The 17,677-nt window shown below is 39.7% G+C and overlaps 1 protein-coding gene across 1 annotated transcript; it reads left to right on the top strand.

Annotated features, from left to right (window-relative positions):
* Positions 1–393: 393 nt before the first annotated feature.
* On the top strand, positions 394–17,155 carry PM20D2 (peptidase M20 domain containing 2). The gene is made up of 7 exons (XM_008581241.1): positions 394–924; positions 3,127–3,275; positions 6,457–6,599; positions 8,471–8,625; positions 13,106–13,241; positions 16,512–16,619; positions 16,863–17,155. Exons 1-7 carry the CDS (start codon positions 460–462, stop codon positions 17,015–17,017), a joined length of 1,311 nt encoding a protein of 436 aa, XP_008579463.1. The 5' UTR covers positions 394–459; the 3' UTR covers positions 17,018–17,155.
* The last annotated feature ends 522 nt before the right edge of the window (positions 17,156–17,677 follow it).

The raw sequence follows: 17,677 nt of genomic DNA, 5'->3' as shown, positions 1-17,677 counted from the left end.
CAGAGGGCTAGACTCAACTATGTGCAGGCGGTCCAAACGCTGCATTTATGCTCCAGGACCAAGTTTTGTTGCCTTCCTCATACTCTGCAATCCTTGCTACCTTCATAATATTTTATTGTGTTAATACAGCTCATAGAGGCCAAATTAGCTTTCAGCAGAGGAACTCACAAACACGGTTCTTTTAAAGCATGCTTAGACAAAGACAATCATCAGTTAATTCTTTAATTGAGCCATAATAACTTGGTTTTGTTTGTAATTGAATGCAAATATCCTATTGCTTTTTTTCCATTCACCAAAGAACTATTCTTTTTATCTTTTTGGTGTTATTTTAAGTCAATGAGAATATAGATTCGGGTTCTTGCAGCCGCCGGGCGCGTGCGCAGGCGTGGGGGGCTGCAGCCGGCGAGGGAGACAGGGGGTGACCGAGCGGAGCGCGGAGGGTAACCGGCTGTGGGCGCGATGAGACCCGGAGAGCAGCGGCCCGTGGAGGGGGGCGCATGCGGTGGCGTCTCCGAGCTGGAGCTGCTGAAGCTGCGCGCGGCGGAGCGCATTGATGAGGCGGCCGAGCGGCTGGGGGCCTTGAGCCGCGCCATCTGGAGCGAGCCGGAGCTGGCCTACGAGGAGCACCATGCCCACCGGGTGCTGACGAGCTTCTTCGAAAGGGAGTCGCCGGCCGCTTCCTGGGCGGTGCAGCCGCACTACCAGCTGCCCACGGCCTTCCGCGCCGAGTGGGAGCCTGCGGGGGTCCAGGAACCGAGCGCCACGCGGCGGCCGCTGCACCTGTGCTTTCTGTGCGAGTACGACGCGCTGCCGGGCATCGGCCACGCCTGCGGCCACAACCTCATCGCCGAGGTCGGGGCGGCGGCCGCGCTGGGCGTAAAGGGGGCCCTGGAGAGCCTCCCCGGGCCGCCTCCGCCCGTGAAGGTGAGGGGGGCCCCGGGCGCGGGACTGCATCCGACAGCCCTGGCTGAGGGTGACCGGGGAGTGCCAGGACCCCTGGGCATCCCGTGCGCCTCCGTCCCCTCCCGCCCCTGGACAGGTGTAGGGGATGGTTCTCAACGTGCAGCCCTCGCCTTTGCCAAAAAGTAGGACAGAGCCGGCGAATAAGTCAGGAGGAGTTCACGTGTTGCTGACCTAGCGACGTTTTGCAGATTTTTGTTTTCTCTTCTCTCTTTGTAAACAACCCAGTAGGCTGTCCCTCAAGAAAGAACTTAGAACCTAGCCTGGTTTTCGTTACGGGTTATTTTTGGTAACTGAGAGGCGACTTCAGTTTGTTGACAAGGTTGTGCAATCTCTGGAGGAAGTCATTTTTGTAGGGAAACCTGCAGCCCCTCTTTATTAGGTCCCAGAAAATCTTTTGTTTCAGATATGGGAGCTGTTGTGGCTCGAATCAGTGGTATTTGGATAGGAATTTTTTGGTGGTTAGAACCACGAGACCTCTAGAAGTATACAAATACAGGTAATGGGGAAGCGAATGAACATTTACTGCATAGATGAGTTCATCCTTTAATTTTCATTTCATGATTTTAAGAAATATCTGGATTCTTTAAATGGGGAAATTCGTTTATGTTTGTCATAGAGCAAGTTTAATCTTGTATTACTGTCTTTCCAGGTTGTGTATTCTACATTCTGTGAGCTAAGATTCAATCATCATTCAGGTTAAGGGGAAAACAAATGTTTTATTTTCATATTTTTTTTAGCCCATTTTTTCTAATGCCAGTAACCTTCCTCTTTTATCCTAACGTTTTCATCTTTTGTGGCTTCTCTTTAGCTGTCTTTTTTGCCTCTTTGGGCTTGTTTTTGTATTTGGTTAGGTTTTTGCTTTGGTTGGGGGAGGAGGGGGTGTCCTCTGCCATTGCATGAAACACTGGAGAGATTTAACGTTAACAAGGTTTATGAAAGGTTCTGAGTAGTCAGCAACGGACATGTCATAGTTAATGAGTCAAGGGTTAAGAGTAAAGTGCAGCCTAATTTAAGAGTTTGGATGCTTTATAACTTGTAAAGAAAGCTAGATTTTAGGAAAGGTACAGACTTCTAATTTCAAACGGTTGTTCTCAGTTTTAGCAAGGTTATCTGTCTTACCTGAAAATGGAATTTAAGTTGATTTTCCTTTGCAAGCCAAGAATTTTTTCCACCTTGTTTCATTGTATCTTTATACGTGATGTTTAAAAGTGTATTAGTTGTTTATAGATAATTTTTCTTTGCTTTTTAAAATTGTTTGAAGAAGTTAAGCTTAAATATCAAAGTAAAATGTTTATTCTGTAAAGTTCTCTTTTGTTTAATTAGGTGTTTGGTGACCAATAAATCTGCCTGGTTGAACTGGTGGAATCGAATTAGTAAGTTTGTGTAATAGTGGCCGTTTCTAACCATGGTGTTAAGCTTTGTTTAATGTTCTTCATAAGGAATTAATAAGTTAAGACTTTTTAACTAGATAGCTCAGTAAGGAATTAGAATTCAGGCTTTAAGGTCAGGATATTTAATCCCAGCCCTGTCTGAAGACTTGTCTGTGACCTGCGGCAGGAGGACACTCTACTTCACTCTGTACTTCAAAATCACCCTCCCTAAAATGATGACCCAGATGGCTCACCTACCTTACAGGGGTGTTGTGAGGATAACTAGTAAGTCACTGGAAAGTTCCGTATTAGAAAAGTGCTTATGAATAATTATGTACGTGTACTAAAAGGCTTAGTCAAGAAGCTTTAAGAAATACATCTTAACAAATTTTAAGGAACTAGTATTTAACTTTTTTTTTAATCAGTGCCATTAGTTATATAAAATTGGGAAAACTTCCTGTAATGTCTGTAGTACATACTTTGCACCAAATTGTTATAACAATGTAAATTACATTTTGTGGTTAAATTAGCACCATATATTTATGCCCACTGCATTAGTGTCAGAGAACGTAGTACATACTTTGCACCAAATTGTTATAACAATGTAAATTACATTTTGTGGTTAAATTAGAACCATATATTTATGCCCACTGCATTAGTGTCAGAGAACAAAACCTCTCTCCATAGTTTGAGGACTTGAATGTAGATTGTGAGTACATATGCAAGAGAACCTGTTTGATATTTTCCTACTAAGGATTTTTAGTTTTACTCTGACATGGGTATTTCCTTTTAGGTAATTGTCCTGGGAACCCCTGCAGAAGAAGATGGTGGTGGCAAAATTGACTTAATTGAAGCGGGGGCTTTTAAAAATCTTGATGTTGTTCTTATGGCCCATCCATCTCAAGAGAATGCTGCTTATCTACCAGATGTCGCTGAACATGAGTAAGTAATCAAGTTGAGGATAAACTTAGTGGAAGATAGGCTATATAGAATACTTTTATGTCTAAACCAGAGAGTAAAACTCCACATTTATACATTTAAAAAGTAAATTGAAAGATAATGCGATATCTTGATTTCCATTGAATGACATTTTTTTTTTTTTTGTCTTTTTTGTCTTTTTCCGTGTCTGGCAACGGATCGCAACCCTCAGTGTTGCCCCTGTACCGGACCAGGGACCGGCAACGGGATTGCAACCCTCGGTGTTGCTCCCGCGCCTCGCTCAGCCAGCGAGCGGGAACCGGTCTGTATGTGGGATCCGAACCCTCGGGCGGGAGCGCCGCTGCGCTTCCCAAGCGGCGCACTTATCCAGTGCGCCACCGGGCCGGCCCTGAATGACATTTTTAAAGCCTCTTCTAATTGGGATTTATTATGATGTTCATAATTGGAGTATTAAAGTCATAGTGCCTATAAAGCATAGAAATAGCACACAGAACATGTTGATGTTTATGTTCTATATTGAACCGTCTGAGAGTAATCTGGTTTCTGTAAAGCATCTATTCTTTGATATGGAGTTGCTGTTGCAGTTAAATAGATTTGCAAGAGACAATTCTGTTAGACTTGGGAAGAAAACACACACCTCCATTTTATTTACTTTAATTTGAATTATTTGCAAAGAGGGTAAATTATATCCTGAGAGAGAATACAGAATCTGAGTAGCTGTGGATTTTAGTGGAATTTTTCAGTCTATGCTTTTCAGATTTCTCTGCTAAAACTTAAATGAAACTTTTTTGCTACCTAGGAGCATGCATCATTGAAGTGGTTTGAATTTTTTACACCAGGAATTTCAACCATAGTAGTAACCAGGTATCTCACCTCTCAGTGCCCTACCAGGCCTTGTTTTTAGAGGGTGATCATTTTAATTGTTATGGTATCTTTGTTCTTATCACTGGGAATTGATACTGTGATAGTAGGAAGAATCTTTCAACTTTTGCTTCTGGAATACATTAGGCATTAGGAATTTCTGCCAATGCCTTTGGCTGGAAGGGGCCTGCAGCTGTAGGCAGGCTTCCCAGCCCATTAGCCTACTTGGACTTAAGTTAGGCTTTTTGGTCGCGATTCTTATGTCAGCCCACTTGGCCTCAGTCTTTTTAGTGTCTGGCTTCTTAGGTTTCTCATTGGTCATCTTTTAAGATGGAAAAGGGAACAAGATCAGGATTTAATTTTTAAAAAATTACTAATCCATTTATCCTGAAAACTTCTGACAATGAATAAGATAAAGCAAGTTGTCCCTATTCACCACCTTTCCCAAATATAGTCCCTTCTCTAGAGGTATGTATTTTTTCAGGACTTTTTTTAGTGTATTTATAGGACATAAATAGGTACATGTGTAAATTTAAATCTTGAGGGAAGGTTTTCCTCCCTGAATATTCAGCTCAATATATTACTGTTCTGGTTCTTGCACTTTTAAATTAAAAACAATATGCCTTTAAAATAATTCCATATCAGTTTGTCTAAAATATGCTTTTTAAGCCTTAATACTAACGCTGATATAAAGCAACCATAACATTTCTTTTCCTGTAGTTTATTGTGGTTTAATTGTACATAGATTTGAACCCTGGAAGAAATGGTACTGGAGCCATTTTCATAAAGGACATCCTTTTCCTTTTTATAATATTTATCACCACTTTTTAAAAAATTTATTTTTTAGGGCCAGCCCGGTGGCGCACTGCTGTAGTGCGCCGCTTGGGAAGCGCGGTGGCGCTCCCGCCGAGGGTTCGGATCCCACATGCAGACCGGCCGCTCACTGGCTGAGCGAGGGGCGGGAGCAACACCGAGGGTTGCGATCCTGTGGCCGGTGCCGGTCCAAGTCCGGTACGGGCGCGACACTGAGGGTTGCGATCCTGTGGCCGGTGCCGGTCCAAGTCCGGTACGGGCGCGACACTGAGGGTTGCGATCCGTTGCCGGTCACGAAAAAAAACAAAAAGGAAAAAAAAATTATTTTTTATTAGCATATTTGTTGTTACAAATCATGCTTATTCTTTATGCCTCCTATCCAGTTTCCCCCCTCCCCTGTTCCTCTCCCCTTCCCCCTTTTAATAACCATAGATTTGTTCTCTCCATCTAATAGGTTAATTGTTCCTCTGTGGTTTTGTTGCCTAGATCTGTCCAGTACTGAGGCAGGTGTGATCAAGTCTGTTTATCACCACTTTTGGTAAAATTCCACTTTCAAAGTGATGGTGATAAGATATATAGAGAGAAGATAACAGGTATCCTAAAATTTTGTAAATAGGTTTGGATGCTTTTACTTGTTTTTGTTCTGCCATCAATGTTGTAATCAGTCAAGAAATATCATGAGCATTCTAAAGACTCCTGAATTTAGCCCATTAAAAAAAAAGTACAGAGTGGTTTTTTAATAATCTGAATGTGGAAACTATTAATCAGGCTTTAAAAAAAAGTGTTACCTAAGCAAGTCAATCATGGAGCTTTATAAGTAACACATAATCCTTTTTCTAAATGTATTGGTTTTTTTTTCTTTTGAATCCAAGTAGTTAGACTGGTATGAGAACTGTTTGTAAGTAGAGTAACAATAATTTATAAACTTTAAAAATATTAGTGACATAGGTATTTTAAAACATTAATAAAATATTGATCAGGAACCAACAGACTTACTGCTAGGGTATCTTATGATAAAATTGTGAGTATAATCTGATCGTCAGGTTATCTTAACCCATTTCAAATGTTACCTTCTTGTGTTTCCTTGACCTTCCCCTTAAGAAGGAATTATTTGAATTTTTGCAGACCTTTGATGTAGAACTATCACAAGGCAGGGTCAAGGGAGACAGAATCCCTTTTTTTTTTTTGTAATTCCAGCACCTAATGCAGTATTGCATGTTTGTTTGAATTGAATTATGTACAGATTTAGTCTGTGCAGGAGGTTGGTTGAGCAGTTTTCTTTTTCTCTCTGTTTGGAATGCCTTCTCTGTGTCAGGCACTGTGCTTCATAATAATAAGCTGTAACTAATGTAAGTAAATTACAGAGTTACTACTACAAATGATTTGCAAATCAAAATTCCAGCGGTGTGAATTAATTTTAAGTAATAGTTGGGTAATTCTAACTCCTTGGATTATCTTACCTTAGCAGTATTGGAAAAAAAGTCATTTCAAATAATTTTTTATTTTGTAGTATGACTGTGAAATACTATGGAAAAGCATCTCATGCTGCTGCTTATCCCTGGGAAGGAGTAAATGCATTAGATGCTGCTGTTCTTGCCTACAACAATCTGTCTGTGTTAAGACAGCAAATGAAACCACACTGGAGAGCTCATGGTATGAATGTTAGACACTTTGTATAATAGATGGTTCTTAATATATTTAACTGCAATATAATTACTTAATATTTGATTTTTTAAAAACATTTGGAAACATTTTATCTAGTCATGCGTATTCTAAAATTTTTAGATATTTGCAGAAATTCATGTGATAACATACTAGGATGTTTGTGGGTAGGAAGGTGGTGATGATTATTGTACATAAATGGGATAGTCATCTTTGAGTAACAGAGATAAGGGTTTTATGTAAGGAGCTACATTCTTTCTGTGTGTATTTGAAAGTTGGAACCCGATTTTCCAGTTATCTTCACTCTCTCCTAATGATAACAGAATTTTGTCATTTCCTCAGTTTATAAAAAGGTGTAATGATTATTAGTTTTACTTACTCAAGTGCTGTTAATCCTGAGTAATGTCTTTTAAAATTATGTGTAGGGCCGACCCGGTGGCGCACTGCTACAGTGCGCCGCTTGGGAGTGCGGCGGCGCTCCTGCCAAGGGTTCGGATCCCACATACAGACCGGCCGCTCACTGGCTGAGCGAGGTGCGGGCGAACCACCGAGGGTTGCGATCCCGTTGCCGGTCCCGGTCCGGTACGGGCGCAACACTGAGGGTTGCGATCTGTTGCCGGTCACGAAAAAAGACAAAAAGGAAAAAAATAAAATAAAATAAAATTATGTGTATCACCATAATATAAATACAGTAATAAAGTACTATTTTGAAGGTACAAATGTATTTTTTAGTTTATTTCTTTATGATTTAGGAAATTGTTTTATTGTAATATCTATTCCTTACCTGATTTTGTCACAGGCTGAAGTTAATGTGTAAATTGTACTTTTACCAGCTTCCTGCCTTAGTTTCTTTAAAGGGAACAAATAGAATATGTAGAAATTTTTTTTTAAAGTAAGCCATATAAATTAGATTTTGCATATTTATTTTAGTTATTACTTTGAATTGATAAATCTTCATTCTGTGTAGTTCCAAATAAATGCATTTGTTTTAAAAGTTGATAGTACTTAGTGAACTTTAACAGAATATGTAGAAATTTTTTTTAAAGTAAGCCATATAAATTAGATTTTGCATATTTATTTTAGTTATTACTTTGAATTGATAAATCTTCGTTCTGTGTAGTTCCAAATAAATGAATTTGTTTTAAAAGTTGATAGTACTTAATGAACTTTAGCTTGCATTGGTTTCTTCTTGGCATGAAAATTATTTTCGCATTTCAAATATTCATGGATTTCTTTTTTTTTTTTTTTTTTTTTAAAAGATGACCGGTAAGGGGATCTTAACCCTTGACTTGGTGTTGTCAGCACCACGCTCACCCAGTGAGCGAACCGGCCATCCCTATGTGGGATCCGAACCCGGGGCCTTGGTGTTATCAGCACCGCACTCTCCCGAGTGAGCCACGGGCCGGCCCTATTCATGGATTTCTTGAGGTACAAGAGTAATTACAGAACCTCATACCATTGTTTTTCCTTTTTTTATGTGGGATGTTTATCAAAATGTACAACTGTAATAAAGCCTACTGAAAAAGTCTTCCAGAAAGCTTAAGATATTGCTAAGTTTACTTTTTGTTGTTGTATAATTTCCAACAGTTTCTTTATAGTCTGGATCATAATTTCTAAACATTATATAAATTCCGTAAAATGCATGTAGTCAATTTTTTTCCTGTTAGCCAGAAAATAACACCCTATATATAGAAACTTATGTTTGTACAACACATCAAAGTCTTTGATTGGTATATCTGTGAAACTAGTAAGTTTAAATTGTTTTTCGTTATATACATATTGGCTGAAAAACTTTATGGGTGTATTTAAGCTTAAAGAAATGGTCACCAAGCTTAATTCCAGTAATTTGGTTCTTTTTATAGGTATAATAAAAAATGGTGGTGTAAAACCCAATATCATTCCCTGTTATTCTGAATTAATCTATTACTTCCGTGCACCCTCAATGAAAGAACTTCAAGTTTTGACTAAAAAGGCAGAAGATTGCTTCAGAGCTGCAGCTATGTCTACAGGGTGCACAGTAAGAATTTTTAAGAATTAATCTAAGTTACAATCAGAGGTATATATGTGGGCTGGGGCTGTCTATATTAATTTAGATTAAAACTTAACTTGCCTCTTTTTCATTTGGTGATATTCATTTTGAATATGCAAAATGAGTTGGCCGAATAGTTAATGTGAAAGCCTTTAATTCTTATATATTTTACTCAGTGCCTGCAATAGGGAAGACTATAAGTCATCTTACTTAGTCATTAGAATAATTCTCATACTGCTGTGCTAGAATCCCTGTCTTTTTGCAAATTATATCCTTCCTTATTGGCAGTTATGCTTTTAGAATTATTCTGTATAGTTCTTATAAAGGGAATTTTATGGCAATCAGCAAAAGCTATTTTTGGTGTTATAGATATGTGTAGTAGTGATATAAATACTTAAGGCTTGCTGGAATGGAAGTTAAAATAGACACATAAGTTAGTCAAGAGGTTTTGTTGACTTGAATTCTAAAGTCAGTAACATTTAATACCAATCATGTATGCTGTAAAGTGGTATGAGTTTTAGAATTATGTAAAATATGAATCTTGACCTGCAGGAGCCCATGGTCTAGTTGGAGAGACAAGATATTGACCTGTGCTTCTCAGCCTCGCTAATTTCTTAACCTTTAGAAATGTTATTAAATATCTCTGGGACTCTGTTTTCTCACTTGAAAAATGGGGATAATAACATAATCTATGTTAGTATTAAATGAGATTTATTAATTAAATTCTTGTGAGAATTAAATGAAATAATGTTTTTGAAGAGTTTGGAGCCTAGCCTTCATATATATCACCTTATTTTTTTCCTGTTCTTAGTAGTCTAGAGATGTATAATTTATTCACGTAGTAGCAGTGTCTCCCAGCAGCAGTGATTCTCAGTTTATGCCTAGTGTCCTAAGAGTAGTGTGGATGGTAAGTGTCATGAGGGATCTGAAGCAGGAAAGAGGTGGTCTGAGGCTGTTAAGAAGATTTCATGGAAGACTGTAGATCTGAATTGAGCTTTGAAGGATGATTGTACTTTTAGATATGTGAAGGAGAGAGAGTGAGAGCTCCTAGACAGGAAGTGTAGTCAGCAAAGGTAAGAATGTAAAAGCTCATGTTGTGATGTAGTGAATAGATAGGTATACGAGGGTATTTCAAAAAGTTCATGGAAAGATTTGCATTATCTTTTAATTCTATTTTTCCATGAACTTTTTGAAGTACCCTTGTATGGGCAAATGTTAGGAGCAAGGACATAACTTCATGTGCCACTAGAGAGGATAGGTATTGGTTTAATGTAAGAGAACAGTAAAGCATCCACAGCCTAGGACAGTAAAAAAGTAAGCATTTATTAACTTATTTATTTATAAATATTTAAAATATTTACTGATAAAATACATAATACACTGTTATCATTAGCTAATATCTCAAGGTGTACAATATTCCTTAGGGTAAGATTCATTGTAATTAGATTTAAATCTATATTTTTAAAATAGTCTTTTAATAATTTATTAAATTTTGGCTGATTTGTAAGATCTGATTAGATTGTCATATATTCTACCTTAGATGTGGACAAGAATAGAAGAAATGTCATCTCTACCATTTTATGATTGGTTTTTTGCTAACATTATTGGTATTATCTTTAGTTTGAGGGAATATTGCCCATTTTGATTTAATCAAAATGAAATCTGTTAAGTCTACTTAACTGGGCACATAAACTGCTTCTGTATCTTCATACACTGAAATTAATAAATGAGGACCATTGTCAAGCCTTCCTCATTGTGAATCTTCTGTATTTCTCTCGGGGTACCTTTATACCTTTCAGACCAGGCAATGGGTCAGTTTGTATACCAGTCAGTTTGTATACTGAATGTTAGTAATTTAATTTCTTTCTTTTGGAGATTGAATCCTAGAGTAGTGTTCTCAGAGTGTGATTTTTGGACCACCTGCATCAGAATTACTTGGGGGTGCTGGTTAAAATGGAAGTTTTGGGCTCTCCCACACTCAGATGACTGAAATTGACACTTCCTGACTAGTGTAGAGCTTGGTGACATTGTATGGTTTGGTGAATGTGTAACATTGGGAGATGGGGTCCTAGGAAATCTCAATATAGAAAATATGTAATATAGAAAATACGTAAGATTTGAGAGTATATATCTGGAAGGGAAAGTGCCCTCTCTTAAAACTTTTCCTGTTAGAGAACTATCAATGATTTGAAAATTAGTGACTCTTGAGTCTTTGTTTTGTTGTATTATTTATTTATTTGTTTATTAATATATATTTTACATTCTAAGATGTTGCAGAGCAGTTGTGGGGGAGGGGGGAAGTGGGAGGGAAATAAAATGGGAGGAGGAAGGAGGGGGATGTGGTCGAGGCCCATGGCACCCCCCTCATTCCAGCAGGAGAGACCAGAAGACTTCCAGTGGAGGCTCTGTCATTGCTGGGCTGGATGTAAATGTCAGAGGCCATGCCTGCAGCCCTCGTCCCCCTACCACACTGGCTCGGGAGCCTGGGGTGTTTCCAGTGGTTCAGTGGTCATCTCTGGGCTGGTGGTGGATATTGGGGGGGAGGCGTGGCTGAGGCCCTCAGCCCCCCACTGCCTCAGCTTGAGAGCCCAGGGCGTTTCCTGTAGCGGCTCGATGGTCATCACTGGACATCATGTGGACATCAGTGGAGCATGGCTGAGGTTCTCAGCCCCCTACCACCCCACCTTGAGAATACAGGTCACTTCTGGCAACAGCTTGGTGGTCATGGCTGGGCTGGTTGTGGGTGTCAGGGGTCGTGACTGAGGTTCTTGGCTCCCAACAGCCCCAAATTGGGAACCCAGGGCGCTTCCTGTGGTAGCTCAGTGGTCATCGCTGGACTGATTGTTGGTTGTGGTCATTGGGGCAGCTTGTCTGAGGCCCAGAGCCCTCTCCTCTCCCTGGTTTGGGAGCCCATGGTGCTTGAGTCCTTCTAGGTTTTACAGGTGTTCTTTGGTGGTGTTAGACCTTTACTGGTTAACATCATACTTTGTCTCTGATCTGTAGATATTTTGTCTTTTCTTTCAGTTCTGTGTTGGATTATTTTCTGTTTCCACCACTTAAACTCCACACTGGAACTAATCTGTTGTCCTTCGGTTACTTCTAAAATGAGGGGACTTCCTGTGGGAACCAACCCTTGAGCCCTGTGGTTGATCTAAATTGCTGTTTTGCTGCTGATTCACTGGGGAGGGCTTTTTGTGCAGCTCTCATTTTAGTTGTTGACTTTGTAAGCACTTCTGGATTTTGTGAGATCCAGTATACCTGGGTTGTTTGGAAACTCTGGACTGGACAAACTACACCCCTGCAGTTCTATACTCCTGATCAGTCTCCAGTGAGTGGGCCTGTGCTGAATGGAAGGCCGTTCAGCTGTCCATGCTGTGCCCCAACGTTCCCCTGATGGCCCGTCTCCCCCACCACCCCCACTTCAAACACTTCCCATGGGACAGGCCATATTCTGGTCTCTTGTGATGACTCACCAGCCTCTGATTGGCTCCTTTTTCAGTAGTCTGTGACACCTTGCTTCTGTGTGGGCCCATGGGAACTCTTAGTAATCTTGCTGGCCTAGGGGCCACCAAGGCTCTCTTTTCCCCTACAGCCTCCAAGCAAGTTCATACGAAGGTCACAGCTGCAGCTTTTGCCAGCTCTCGCTCCATGTGCTCACCAGGGTCAGCCTTGAAACGGCCAGGGCTCAAATGGTCGAAGTGGTCCCTTCCTTCTCTCATCACAGCTTCTGCCACCTTCACAAACTCCATAGGTCTCTCCTCCTCTTCCCCTGAGCTCTAACAACCCCAGATTGGCAGTTGTTACTTTTTTAATAGTTGTAAATTGGACGATTGTTGGGGAGAGTGACACTGGGGACTGTTTATTCCACCAACTTAATCTGGAAACCTCTCCAATATATTTATTGAAAAAAAATTGCATATAAGTGGACCCATGCAGTTCAACCCACATCGTTTAAGGGTCAACTGTCCTTGGTGACACTGCTCATGTGGCTTTAACAAAACAAGGTGTTAGTGACCCAAATAAAGTTTCACAGCACATCCCTGATTATGGTGACCTGTGTTTATATGTAAGGGAAAGCCGGCCATGGAATGTCTCTCCATCATGAAGGAGGGTTGTTTTATTGGCAACTCCCCATAGTTTTGGGCAGTGATAGCAAAGATCATCTGAACTCCTTGCACAGGTACTAATGGAGGTTAATAGACTAGACTTATACTACCTCCTGGCTGTCTGAGATAAGACATACTGATCCCAGGGACTTAGTTGCAGTTGCCTGAGACTGGGACCCTATGGGGCATGGATAAGGTCTGTAGATACTTCTGGTTGGCCTCATCCTTCTGCTTCAAATCCAGTTAATAGAACCCTTTATTGAATGCTGTATGAAACAAATTGAATAGATTTGTTCCCAATCTCTGTAGGCCAAATTCATCAGCGTGGCCAACTAAGTGGTATACTTATGTTTTTTTATTAGGTAGAAATTAAAGCTGGAGCACATGATTATTACAATGTTCTTCCCAATAAGAGTCTTTGGAAAGCTTATATGGAAAATGGAAAACAGCTGGGAATAGAATTTATTTCAGAAGATACAATGTTGAATAGCCCTTCAGGTAATTATTATATATTGTGCTATTTGAGGAAGAGAAATACCATCTTTGGGTTAAATGGTTTTGTTTAATGGTTTGGGAGGTAGGGAGGTACTGCTGATATTTTTAATGATATTTTCACAAACTTAATGGTTAGGGAAGAGAAATTAATGGCCTCTTCAGTGAGTGTAGAATGTCAAATGAGCAGACTATTTTTAGAAATAGCCAACCTACTTTTTGGCCTGTATTCTAAATATTTCTAGTGATTAAATTTGCTTAGTTCTAATATTTAAGTAAGCTACTAAAATGGGAAATAGAATTTTAATTCATTCTCAGTTACCACAATAAGCAGGTTACTAAGTACTTAGTTGTCTGGGGCATTTTCAGTTTCTGAGGAATAACATACAACTATTAGAATTTAAATAATCATAAGTATATTTGGGGTTATTTTATATATTTTTTTCCTTTTAAAAGCATACTATTATAATACGTTTGCAAGTTAAGAGATGTATCTCCTAAAATATAACAGATGTTGATGAAGTAAAACCAAAAGGACTTGGTGATAAAAATGGGGTGTTGATGTCATTCATTGAGTTTGAGAGAAAGAACAGGTTGGGGTAAGGTGGGTTGATATAAATTATTAGCGTGTTAAATTTAAGGTGCTTATAGGGTTTCTAAGCAGAGCTGTTCAGTAGCCTGTTGAATCTGGAACCCCAAAAGATGTCTAGGTTGGAGATTTAGGAGTTATCGTTATAGGGGAGGTAACTGAAGACACAGGTATTGGTGAGGTTGTCCAGGTACATAGAGGGAAAAGGCACTCAAAGATGGAAACTCTGGGATTTACCAGCATTTAAGAGATAGACAAAGAAAGGAATCTAGAGGAGGAGACAGAGTGGTCAGAGAGAAAGCCAGACAATCAGGAAAGTAGAGTCATGGGAGCCAAGGGAGGACAGAACTTCTAGAAGGAAGGGAGGAGTAAATCATTTCAGGTGCTGTAGAGACTGAATAAGATAAGTATGGTCTGGTGTCCATTGGACTAATGATCAGAAGTTCATGCATTGTCTGGAAGAAACTAGTTGAAGGCTGGTGGACCAGATTTGGATCTCACTTCTTTAATCACTGCATTGACTGATGGGATAGTGGATGTAGCAAAGGAAGACTTCTTTTTCAAGAAAGTTAACTTTAAAAGGAAATAAAGTAGATACAAGCTTGTGGGAGATATGGAAAAGAAGAGATTTTTTAAAGGAAGATACTTTCAAGAAGTAGATGCAGGTAAGTGTTCAGGGAGGAGGGCAGGGAATTCAGAGACTTCCTCCCTAGGAAGTTGTTAGTAGAACATGGTGAACATTGAGGGTGATAGGCTGGAGGGAAGATAAATTGCCACTGAGAAGTGTTGGCCAGGGACATCACAGAGAGTGTGTGTGTTTTCTGAACAGCATTGAGAGCTCAGCTCGGCATCGAAGACCATGAGTTTATTGTCAAGGCAGTTTTCATGGTCCTGTACTTTTACCCTAGCAAGTGTCTGCCATCTTGCTATAGGAGGGAAGACAAATGGTCACATTTTGCCACATAACTCGTAGCAATGAGATGATGAGCATGTTATTTAATATCTGTAAGCTTTGGTTTCTTCATATATAAAATGGGAACTGTTCAAAGTGTTAATGAGAATACATGTGAAGCACTTAGATTATCTTTGGAACATGGTAATTCCAGATACATGTTAGCTGCTGTTTGTTTCAGATTTTGCTTCTTTTATTTCCTTAACACTCATTCTTGTATGTTCTAACTTTACCTGGCATGATGTTTGACATATAATAAGCATTCAGTAAATATCCATTGAATGAACATAAGGCTTTGATTTTATTTTTATTTTTTTCCTTTTTTTTTGTCTTTTTTTGTGTCCGGCAACGGATCGCAACCCTCAGTGTCGCGCCCGTACTGGACCAGTGAGCGGGAACCGGTCTGTATGTGGGATCCGAACCCTCGGCGGGAGCGCCACCGCACTCCCAAGCAGCGCACTGTAGCAGTGCGCCACCGGGCCAGCCCAGGCTTTGATTTTAGTATGGTTTAATTAGTAAATGTTAGTGTGTTGATTCTGTGACAAGGCTAGATGCAAAGTGATTTAAAATACCATTTCTTGTCTTATAGAGCTTCCTAATCCAGTTTGCGAGATAAATACTAACCAAATAATCCAATAAATGGAAAACTAAGCTGAAAAGTGCAGTGAAGGAGAGTAATACAATTCTGTGAGAGCCTATGCTAGAGGACGTAGATCTTGACAGGGGAGCGAAGTAAAGCTTCCCTTGTCTGAAGGGTAAAGTAGGAGTTAAGTAGGCAAAGCGGGGACAGCATGTACAAATGCCCTGAGGTGAGGGACAGCATGGTGAAGTGTCCAGGGTGGCTGGGGTATATAGGATAAGTGAGAGAGCAGTGTGAGATGAGGTTGAAAAAGCTTATGGAGTCAGATCATGTTAAGACTGAAAAAATATTGGCAAATAGAGTATGTTGCTAGACCAATTAGGAGACTAGTGTATGAGTTCAGGCAAGAGATCATGATAGCATAGACTGATTGGGAAGAGGTGTTGGTGATGGTAATGTGAAAAGTTATGATTCTGAGATATTTTGGAGGTATTGATGACAAGTGAGGTGGCGGTAGAAGAACAGGAAGATCTGAATTTGACTTTGCATATGTTAAGTTTGATCTACCTTGAAGACATCCAAGAGCAGATATCAGGCTGGCAATGGGATGTATGAGTATGGAGCTGGGAATAAATTTGAGTTGGTGGTAATTTGAAGCAATACATATGGACAAAATCTTAAGAGTACGGAGTGAGAAGAAGAAAGGGCCTGGTATTGAGTCTTGAGTAACTAATATTTTGTGGTCAGATAGAGGAGGCTGTACCCCCAGGGAGACAGAAGAAGGTGCCATCAGAGAGGCAGAAAGGACACCAAGCTAGTGCTGTCACAGAGGGAAGAAAGGGAGTAGGTGACAGTGTGAAATGCTGCCAAGATGGCAAGTAAAAGTAGCCATGGCATTGGGCCAGGGCAAGTCTTCGGGACCTTTGTGAGAGCTGCTATGGTGACCGAGGAGGTGGAAGCAAACTGGAGTGGATTGAGGACTCAGTGGAAGGTGAGGTGCTGAAAGCATGAGTATATATATGGACAACTCTCCAGGAAGTTCACTTCTCTAGATCTCTTCAACAGTGTATGAAACTAGCCAAGTACAGGATTCTGCATATAACTTCATAACTCAAAAATTTTTAACCAATTATACTTTTCTTTGTGTGTTCCAAGGATCTACTGATTTTGGAAATGTTACTTTTGTGGTTCCTGGACTTCATCCATATTTTTACATTGGATCCAATGCCTTGAATCATACTGAACAATACACTGAGGCTGTGGGTAAGTGTTCTGGAGGTGAGCGTTTTGGCCTGCGTGCTTTCTCTTTTCCTAGTAAGAGCTGCCTTTCTAACAGTTTAGTTTAGCCTGTTATTTTACTACCTAATATCACATCAGAAAATATTACATTGTGTGTTGGGGAGTTGGAGAGAGAATGTAGATATTAAGAGCTAACTTGAGAAATTAATAAATTAATTTTTAATAAATATGGAGGTATTTTTATTTATTATTCTCTCTACTTTTTAGGATCACAAGAAGCTCAGTTCTACACTTTGCGTACAGCCAAAGCTCTGGCAATGACTGCATTGGATGTTATTTTTAAACCAGACTTGCTGGAAAGAATCAGAGAGGACTTTAAATTGAAACTTCAAGAAGAAGAGTTTTTAAATACAGTAGAATAAAAGGAAGATTTAGGAACTACTTACGAATTATCAAGAAGACATGATGATTTTTTTCTTTAATCTTTTTTAATGAAGACGGGCATACTTGTTTTTCAGTCTTAAAGGATTTAAATTCCTCTGTCCTGTTATGTGAGGGCAGGATGTGGAGAAATTACCTCATATCTAAAATGAAAATTTTTGAAAATCTATACTTGGCGGAATTGTGATATTTCAGGAGCTGTATGTGATGCCATTTCTTAAGCTGGACAATATGTGGTTTATCAGTGATAATATTTTATAAATTTATATGTTGTATGAGTGTATAGTAAAAGGTCCAAGAGATTTCAAACCTTATATTCAGAATTGACACCCTTGAAAGTTTTGTGGTATAGCGTAGTAAATTTATTCTCTAAAGTAGTTTTAAAATTCAAGTTCTAAATTTATTAGGCAGGCCGGCCTGTGGCTCACTCGGTAGAGTGAGGTGCTGATAACACCAAGGCCATGGGTTCGGATCCCATATAGGGATGGCCTGTTTGCTCACTGGCTGAGCGTGGTGCTGACAACACCAAGCCAAGGGTTGAGATCCCCTTACCGGTCATCTTTTAAAAAAAAATAAATAAATAAAAATAAATAAATTTATTAGGCAAAGTTTGTTTGGAATATCTGACTATCTGTTTTGGT

Source organism: Galeopterus variegatus, unplaced genomic scaffold (genome assembly GCF_000696425.1).
Source record: "Galeopterus variegatus unplaced genomic scaffold, G_variegatus-3.0.2 Scaffold2306, whole genome shotgun sequence".
NCBI classification, from domain to species: domain Eukaryota; kingdom Metazoa; phylum Chordata; class Mammalia; order Dermoptera; family Cynocephalidae; genus Galeopterus; species Galeopterus variegatus.
This window is presented reverse-complemented; position numbering and strand designations above follow the sequence as displayed.

What these genes read in the sequence shown, in the direction of transcription:
- PM20D2 (XM_008581241.1), top strand. Translation starts at nt 460, where the DNA reads ATGAGACCCGGAGAGCAGCGGCCCGTGGAGGGGGGCGCATGCGGTGGC. An exon ending in ACCACACTGGAGAGCTCATG is followed by an intron (nt 6,600 to 8,470) that starts GTATGAATGTTA and finishes TTCTTTTTATAG; the next exon opens with GTATAATAAAAAATGGTGGT. An exon ending in CTATGTCTACAGGGTGCACA is followed by an intron (nt 8,626 to 13,105) that starts GTAAGAATTTTT and finishes TTTTTTTATTAG; the next exon opens with GTAGAAATTAAAGCTGGAGC.